The sequence below is a fragment of the Podarcis erhardii genome, assembly GCF_964252035.2.
Source record: "Podarcis erhardii genome assembly, chromosome: 7".
NCBI lineage: Eukaryota > Metazoa > Chordata > Lepidosauria > Squamata > Lacertidae > Podarcis > Podarcis erhardii.
Genome location: NC_138511.1, coordinates 73,509,492 through 73,519,047, shown reverse-complemented (window position 1 = coordinate 73,519,047; position 9,556 = coordinate 73,509,492). Strand labels below are relative to the sequence as shown.

At 42.8% G+C, this 9,556-nt stretch overlaps 1 protein-coding gene across 1 annotated transcript; it reads right to left on the bottom strand.

Annotated features, from left to right (window-relative positions):
- Positions 1-1,066: 1,066 nt before the first annotated feature.
- On the bottom strand, positions 1,067-9,355 carry DBR1 (debranching RNA lariats 1). The gene is made up of 8 exons (XM_081872162.1): positions 9,116-9,355; positions 7,932-8,056; positions 7,398-7,478; positions 6,031-6,116; positions 4,874-5,098; positions 3,723-3,803; positions 3,020-3,165; positions 1,067-2,594 (listed from the first exon to the last, which is right to left on the bottom strand). Exons 1-8 carry the CDS (start codon positions 9,331-9,333, stop codon positions 1,919-1,921), a joined length of 1,638 nt encoding a protein of 545 aa, XP_081728288.1. The 5' UTR covers positions 9,334-9,355; the 3' UTR covers positions 1,067-1,918.
- Positions 9,356-9,556: the final 201 nt, after the last annotated feature.

The window sequence follows — 9,556 nt, the reverse complement described above, 5'->3', positions numbered from 1 at the left end:
AAAAAACAAAAAAAGCTCAACAACTCTTCTGTATCATCTCTGCCCATTTTATTAAATTTGAGTCCCCAAAAATAGGGGGTGTCTTATGCACGGAAAAGTACGGTATATCTATAAAAACACTATTGGATACAGATGTAAAAGGATATTGCTATCTCCTGCTGAAAAGCAGGCTCTAACAAACAAAAGCTCATTCCGCAATAAACCCCGTAATGTTCCACAATAAACTTTTGGTTGCTCGTTACAAAAGCTTTCTACCCCTCTAGAATCTGTCTTTTTTAGATGGCAGCCATTCAATTACCCACTGTACCTGGGAAACTAAGTTGCCAGTTTCGGGCATGCATGAAATGTTTGCCCTAACTTATGGAGCAAGTTGAAACTACTAGGAATCAATGTCTCTCCAAAATTCTGGTTTAATGTGTTATCTTTGCTATCTACTCTCCATTTCAGAATAGTTAGTCACATCTGGTTATGTAAATTATTTTACAACTCCTCAAACTGAACGTGGCCACTTTCAGACAATTCTATCTGAAACTTTTGCTCAGATGTGTGGCTCTCTTTCCCTCACCTTTGCTGCAATTCTCTAGTTAACCGTAATTTCTCTATTGAGATGAAACTATGGTTAACTGCTTTGGAACACGCCAAGAAATTAAATCTGCTTCAAATTGTGGCTTAACAAGTACGGCTTGTTCCAAAACTGGTAACAGTTTCCTTGGCTTGCTTGGGCAAAATGAGAAACTATGACTGGAGATCATAGGTTAATCATTGCTCTGGGGAAAGACAGATACATTCAGGTGGAATCTACACATATATAAAAAACGCTGTGAAATTTTTTTACCATTTAAATATATATATATTGAATTTGCTATTAGCTCACTAGCACCATCTAGTGTCACATTTGTATAATGCACTTAAAACGCACTTAAAATGTTATTTTATAGCTGAGTCCTATTTCATATATTGGCTTATTTAGTCAGAATCTGACTATCTGAAATGGTTCACTACATGCATGAAATAAAATCTATGTTGCATATTCACACAGCATGCACAGAAAATCCAGAAACTGGGGTAGTGCAAAAGGAGGATTTATTTACAGACCTATACATCATCCTGGTAAATCACGGCATTAAAATAAACCCCAAGTTGTGGTTTCACTTCTTACATGCTCAACTCACCATAGGATTATTGTACTTTCCCAATTTTATATAGCATTATTTCAATCACATTCTCAATGTGGTTGACAGCTGAAATGATGCACATCAGACAGCCTATTAGTTCTTATGGTTAACATAGCAAAAACCAGGAATGGAGAATCCATGACCTTCCAGAAGTTGTTGGACGCTAAGTCCCATCAGCCCCAGTGAGTATGGACGACGATCAGGGATGATGAGAACTGGGAGTCCAACAACATACAGAAGGCAGCAAATTTCCCATCAACACTGGGAGGGCAGGAAGGAGGAGGGACTACCTGAGAAAGCTAGAACTTATAACATTCACTGACGCAAAGTCCAATGAATGCAAGATTCGGAACTAATTGCCGTCAGTGGGCAGGTGGGTGAGCTTAAGTAGCAAAGAAGTTGAATCAATTTGAGCTTGCTCCATTATATATATATAAAAAGGTCCTTTTCCGAACCTCCATCAAAATGCAAAATATTTTCTCCTTGTCTGGTAAGCCTCTGCAAAAAGGGATACAACAGGTCCTCCGTTGGATCACAGATGCCTACAAGTTATTTCTACCAAATCAATATTTGTTCCCCAATAAAAATATTTGCTCTAATATAAAAAGGGCTTGTTGCAATTAAAGTGTAAAAACTGTGTAGGATTGTAAAATCCCATCCCCCACAAAAAAAAGACCCGCACCAAAAGTTGAACAGGTATAGCAATCGAAGATCCTGCCTATAGTGTGAACAAAGGGGTTGTCTCATTCCACCTCATCTTCATCTTTGGAAGCATAGATAGCCTGGTTCCTCCTTTTAATTTTCTTTGGCCCACCCTTTCCTTCTTCACTTGTGTCACTTAGCCGCTTCAAGGCCGTTTCACTGGGGATCACCTCTTCTGGCTGGTTTCTCTCACTCGATTTCTCCAGTTCATCACTTTCCACAGTATCATTCGGCGACACAGCCATGGAACCTGGCGTGACCCGGATGTCGGAAAAAGTTGTTGAGACGTCAGAAGGGTGGTTGGCAGACGAGTCCACTGGGCAGCTGCCTGGCTCTTCTTCATCATCGCTGTCTTCATCCAGTATTATTTCATCAGGGTTGATAGAAGAGGACAAGCCAGAAACGTCTGTATTATAGTCACTGGGCTCCTCTGCTGATCCAGTACTGTCTACCTCCTCCTCCTCTTCATCATCATCATCCTCATCTCCGTGCTCCTCTCTCAGTTGTTGGATTCGGCCATTAATGTCCAAGAGGCCAAACCGGGCACAAAACTCGGTCGTCTGGGGATTGATTTGATGAACGGGTTCTCTGTGCTCCTGGGATTTGTTTGAGTTATAACAGGGAACTGTGGTACTGAAGTTATGTGGAACCTTAAGGTCGTGGTTCGCCTCTTCCAAAACCGCCTTGATGTCTTCTTCTGTGACACTGTAGTCCCATCTACAAGAGGCCAAACACAGGGAGGTTCAAGTAAGGCTACCCACCTCTCTGCCCCTTACATCTGAACAGCTTCAGGACAAAGAAAAGGAAGTGCTTCCTCATACAGGGCATTAACTGATATATGGAGTTCTAGGGATGGTAATGCCTCCTAATTTCAATGGGCCGGATTCAATTATCCCGGCATGCTAGAGGAATCCAGCGCAAGGGAGAGTTGGGAGTAGTGCGATCAATATCTACTCAGAAGTCCTACGAATTCAGTGGGGCTTACTCCCAAGTAAGTGGGGTTAGGATTGTTGCCTTAGTTGTTGTTTTTAATCTGACTGTATTGTTACTGCTCTGTAGTATTGGTGAGATGTTGGCAGAGGAGGCATAAGGGGTCAAAAAGCAGCAAATAAATAAAAATATACAGACAACACTTTACATACTTTGCATGGAGTCCATTGTTTTCAGGCATATTCCAGGAATTTGGAGACACATTAACAAGATTGTTAGTAGCTTTAAGAACAGCAATCCATTCAGGGTCATATTCCAGGCAGTCAGATGCACTTGGGTCGTGCTCAATCTCTACAATCTTAGAAAACATTGGGAAATTAAAAATACCCATTTGTCCTCCATAGCAGGCAAGACTTGGCTGTGAACTTAAGGCACTAGCACCTCAGATAAATCTACCTTTGCCCTTCCTACAGACTGCACTTCTCCCTTGTTTTTGGAAGGACCATGAAGCCAGGCTGGGAAACGGGTAGGGAACCTTCTGCAGCCCAAAGGCCACATTCCCCCACAGGCAACCTTGGGGGGGGGGCTCATGTCACTAGTGGGCAAGGCAAGAGAAAAGCAGGTAAAGCTCTTACTTTGTACAGTAAGCCACAAAAGCCAGACATTTATCCACACAACTCTCCATCCGCCTGGAGGCTTTGTCACAGTTCAAGGACACATCCATGCTATGCAAAAACACTCAAGGAGGGTGGAGAGGGCTGCAGCTTCGGGAAAAAGTTCCAAGGTGCAAACAGAGCATCCTGGAAGGTCGTATCTGGCTGACCATTTCTCCCCCTTTTACAGAAGATTCTAAATACCACTGAGCCTTAGGCCTCATAACAACAGATACCAAACAGAAAATTCAGCATGTTTTACCTGTAGGAAGTCTCTGTGGGGCAGGCATTTATCCAGGGCCAGAAATTTTGTTGCTTTTGGCTGTTTCCCACTGCCATTGGCCTATTAAGGGGGGGGGACATCAACAAAAAATGGCACATGTACCAAAGTCATTTTTGGCTACACAACAAGGTTTGAAGCAATTTATATGCATGGACATATGAAGCTGCCTTTTTGTGAGTCAGACCGCTGTTCCATCTAACCCAGCAATGTCTATTCTGAATGGCAGCAGCCTTCTATCTGAGATGGAAGTCTTTCTTACCCGGTGCCTCCCAAATCTTTGGTTGGAGATGCAAGGGTTTAAACCAGCAAAACATAAATTCACAGACAGACAACTGTCTTCTGCCCTTCTGAAAGTACCAGAGGTTAGCTTGCCTATCAGTCATTTTCACTTATATAAAAATATCAACAGTGCAAAGAAGAGTGTGAAGTATATCATTACATGGCAGGCTCTCCAGTTTTGTCCAGCTCTATGATTCCAATCAGAATTCACTAAGGGCTACTTATCAAAACAAACCAAGGTAAATTTATCAATAGCCTGTTAAGATCCTAACCACTGTCCTGGAATCCCCGATAAGCTTATATTTGAATTATGGTATTTTGAAAAAGATTGTAATAGAGCACAAGTAAGGAACCTGAGGATGCTGTTGGACTCCCTATCAGCCCCAGACAGTATGGCCAGTATTCAGTGATAATAGGGGCAGTAGTTCAAAAACATCTGGAGAGGCAGTTTCCCCACCGCTGCAATCTATTATATATTTTGGAAGGCTGTTTGCTTACATGTTCCCTATGCATTTGAACCCCTCTTAAGAGATTATAAACAAATTTTGCATAATAACTCCTGAGCTCAAACAGCAGCTTTTTGTCTATGTTTGGAGACAATGGGACGCCATTTAGAATCAATATGACAGAATGAACCTTTCTCAGAATTCTCAAGCAGTGCCAGGTGCAAGCTGAGCACAACTGGCCCCCAATCCAGAGCAGTTTGTTATTTTGAAACTACTGGCAGGTATCAGGTTTCCTCCACTGAAGTTTCTCTGGAGCTCCAGCGTCCATTAAAAACAACAATGGTGGAACACAACTGCACACATAAATGTCAACAGAGGCACAGCAAAAGGCTCCAATTCTTTTACCTGGTGCTGCATGAAAGCAGCAAACTTCACATGTAGGTGTGCAGCGAACCAATAGGTTGGTTTCAAGTGCTCCAGAAGCTCTGAAGCAGCAGGACTTCCCAATGTATTACTCTCCACTTCTTGGCGGAAGAAGGATTTTTTCCTAAGCAGCAATTTCTTGTCTCCATAATGATATATACTTCTGGGCCAGTCGTGGGACATAAATACATCCATAGGCTGCTTTAGCTGTTGAACCAAAATGAAAGCCACACAAAATGAGATAAGACGGCGGCTGCTGTGAATAAAGGAAACACAGCACAGGATCACAGAATCATAGGATGTCAATTAATTTTTAGGGAAGAGGGGAAATGATTAAGTGGGCTTAACTGCATTAGTTTCAATGGGTCTGCTCTGAGTAGGACTAATGAAGATGATTGTTCTTCTAAGTTTTGACTTACTGTACTGGTTTTTTCTTTTTGATTTCTTCTGTTAAGTAATGTTTTATTGTATCTTGATTATATTTTCAATATTATATTTTGCTTGTCAACATAGATTGTATTTGTTTTTGTTAACCGTTTTATTTATTTGTTTTATTTTTAAAGAGCCAGCCAGTTCAGCAGGACCTGCTGAGACTTCCTGGTGTTTCTGCAGCTGAATGCAACACCAATGAAGAATTATTATTATTATTATTATTATTATTATTATTATTATTATTATTATTATTCCCCTGCATTTTTTCCCTGAGAGGAATTTAAGGTGGCTTAAAGATAAAATCAGAACAGCTTTAAACACTGGGCAGGGGGCGGGACAATAATTAAAAAACAGTTAAACATTAATTCTCATCCCTCTGCCTAGCCGAGAGCTGCTGAAGAAGAAATAACATAACTAGAAACAACATAAAACCCATTTTTTAAAAGGTGTAAGCCCGTTTAAAGGCTATTAGAAGATCTGGAAAATTAAAAGGCTGGTGGCAGAAAACCTAGTGACAGAAAGATTAACAAGAACGGTGCCACACAAATCTCTTGGGAGACTGTTTTGAAGTTGGGATGCCAGCCCTTATCCCTGTGGTGCCACCCACTATCTCAGATGGCGATGAAGGTACTTGAAGGGGAGGGGCAGGGCTATGAAGAAGATCTTAACATACAGACAGGTTGATATGAAATTGGATTTACACTAACCTGCTTGAGCTTGAAAACTTCAATGTTTCTTACATGGTAGACACTTCTTATCGTTTGTTGGTTGTATGGTGGATACTCAAAGTGACCTTAAGCAAGTTGAGAAAAACTTAGCTGAATAAAAACAATGACAAAAAGGAAGACTTCCTAATTGGCTCCGATCCCCTGAAACAGCAGCATTGTGGAATGGGTGTTATATTCAACCTTCTTTGAGAGTTGCACAAGTGTGCTTATCACTATACTACAAGGCCAGTTTCAAGGTGCTAATGATAATTTATAAAGCCCTATACAACTTGAGATCTAGAAGCTTGATCACAGAATGCAGATGTACTATAATTTTAACAGATAGTATTATTTATGCATTTTATTTGCCCTCATTTTATTGTACTGATTGATGTTACTGCTTTAAGATGAAATGCACTGCACACCATCTTGAGATTGCTTTCAAAAGAAGTCAGGCTAAAAATATTTTAAATAAGTAAATGTAACAAGGAATTTAACTTCTTCCTATTTCATTCAATGGATATTTGGCTTTAGCGCCGTCAATTGAACAAAGACCACACAACCTTACTCTGACATCCTCAAGAGGCAAGTAACAATTTTTCTTATTTTATTGAAGTGAAAACTCAGTACCCAGGTGAGCAGGGATCTGAAATGAGGCCCTCTGCTGTTCACAAGGCAGATGAGATAGAATATCACTACAACAAGCCAACAGAAAGGTGCAGAGAAAACTAGATGGACATTCTTATCCTTTTTCCTTCTATCTGTATCTTATACTTTCCTCACAGGAATCAGAGTAGTGTTTGGGCCTCACAACACCACTTTGAATTAGGCCATGGTAAGAAATAGTTATTTGCTCCAAGTTTCTCAGCTAAGCATTTTAGTCAAGTAAAAATTTAAAACTGGGTTTCCTACATCCAAGAAAAACCCTTGATCCATTTTGCCACATTGATTCCCTTCAGCACTGCCACATCACAGGGATAATCAAGACCTGTTCAGATGTACCAGTAAACTAGGGTTCTCCAGTAAAAAATATGCTGTGGTGGGCATTGGAACCACATGCTCCCTTTTCCCCTCCTTCAAGCAAGAATAAAGATTAAAAAATGCCTACTTTCAGTTTTGAATAAGCTGCAGTTTCCCACTACATCTAAACTCAATAACCTAACTGTGGTTAGTTCACACAAACAAACATCAAACCATGGTTTCAGATCCTGATTCATTAGCCACAGCTTCCCATGGCATCAAAACCAGGCTTCAGAATCACCTACCAGCAACAGACGCAACTCACTCTAGTGCAATAAGTGCTACAGCCGAAAATGAAATTCAGATTTAAAACAAGAATCTGCAGCACAACCCCAACCTAGACATACCCTTTTTGTAATCATGAGATTTGAAGATGCCAGAGAGTCCACCAATTCTCACCCCGCGATACTTTACCACTCCAGCGTAACCTGAAACAGGAAAAAAATATGTAGATCAGGCTAAGAAGTAGAAGACTGTCCACGAAAACCACGAGCAGTACATAAAGTGGTTACTGATTCCCAAGAATGTGCTGCATTTCCTTCAAAGCAAAGAAAAAGGTTGCATTCTGTAATGTGTATAGGGATAATAGTGTATTTTGGGCTACAATCTGCTGCTCACTATACTGGCCACACAAGGTCAGAAAAAGACAGAATTGGACCTAGATATTTTGCTGTTGCTACACTGAAAACTTTCCAGAAGCTATACAGGCTTACACTGAAAACATTCCAGCAACATACGACTTCACCTGCAAGATACTGACATGCCTAATTTTGGAGGGAAAGAAGAGCAGTCCCCCACTATAAAGCTGAACTTCAATCTAAATCATCAGCCCTATGCTTGTGCATCCTAGGCTATCAAAACAGAAAGCAAAATGTTAATACCAAGGTAGTAGATGTTTGGTGCTACCCATCCGCCATATGGTAGCTCTTGCAAGTGATTGGAGGCTTCGTGGTTGCCCCCAATAAAGATGGTCAGGACAGGAGCTTTCTTCTCTCCAGAATAATACCTAGAACACATCCAAAAGCCAAGGTCTTTGTCACTGGTATTAAGGATCAGCATTTTCATGTTTCCCGATCAGAGGAATCAGGCCTATAGGTTTACATGCATGCACATTGTATCATACATTGCTTCTGATGTGCAGCTGGGGAGGTAGAGATGGCACATGGGCTACTACTGAGCAGAAAGTGCTCATAGGAATCACCAAATTAACATGAAACACATAAAGATAACCTATTTAATTGCACCTGTCAGTAGGACATGAAGTGGAAGCCGGAGCATGTTTAGTCAGAAGTTAAGTCCCACTAAGTTCCACAGTCAATCCAACTAAGACTGACTAAGCCACGTATTTCACCTCAACTTGGGACGCTGGATTTAGTTAACACACTACAGTATATGGATAAAAGGAGTGCATAGACTGAAAAGGACAGTGGGGCTTTCCCTAAGGCCAGTCAACTTCCTCCATCTGCCATCCACACGTTGTGTGTGAACATCTTGCAGGGGGGAAACCTACACAAACCTGTTGACTTCTACAGAAGGTGGAATCCTGCATGATCAGGATTCCAGTTCCTGCAGAGATCTGTAGGGCTTCTCTTGCAGACACTCACCTGTGGATGTCAGGAGCAGAGAGAGAAAAAGCTGTGTAAAATTGGGATTGGGGTCAGTGGTGTGGCCCTGCCATCCTGTTATGTACTGAGTTGAACACGTCCTTTCCTCTCTCAGGGCTGGTCTTTCAGGAAAACTTGACACTTGGTTAATACTTTGCTATTCGCATATGGAAAACCTGGTGAAAAAGCACACCAAGAAAAACCTCCCCTGCTTTATGCTGTAGCCTTTCCTTCTACGGGAGCTGCTTTAACAGCCTACCAAGGCATAAAACACAAATTATATAATATTTTACACGCGCGCGCACAATGCTTAACCAACTCCTCTACCACCCCAACAGTCAAAAACCCCGCAAAGGACCTTGCACTCTGCGCGTGCTCAGAGGCACCCTTCCCTCAAATGGGTTCCGGGGCGGAGCCTCCGCGGAATTCGAAATCCTGCTGCCTCTTCGCGGGCGACTCACCTCGCGAAGCCCCCCAAGCAGCGGTACTTGGCCGGCACCGCCATGCAGCGCAGGTCCGCCGCGTTGCGCACGGCCTGGAAGTCCCCGGCGCACAGGAGCAGATCCGGCGCCGCCTGGCCGTGGCGCTGCTCCAGCAAATGGAGCGTCTCGTACATCTTGTCAAGCGCGCCATGGCAGCAGCCGGCCACCGCCACCTTCATCTTCCGGCCTCGGCGCATGCGCCCCGGAGGCGGCAGCCCGGCCTGCGCAACGCACGCGCCCTCGACCGTTGCTTTCTCCGCATCGCGAGGCAGCCGGAGGGCCCCGCCCCCTGCCGCCGCCGCCGCCGCTGTTGCTGCGCATGCGTCTCTCTTTTGCTCTCACCGAACGTTTGGAGGTTGCGCTAGTATTGCGGCAACGTCCCGCCGAATGATTTTTGTCATCGCCAGGATGCTTCCCCCC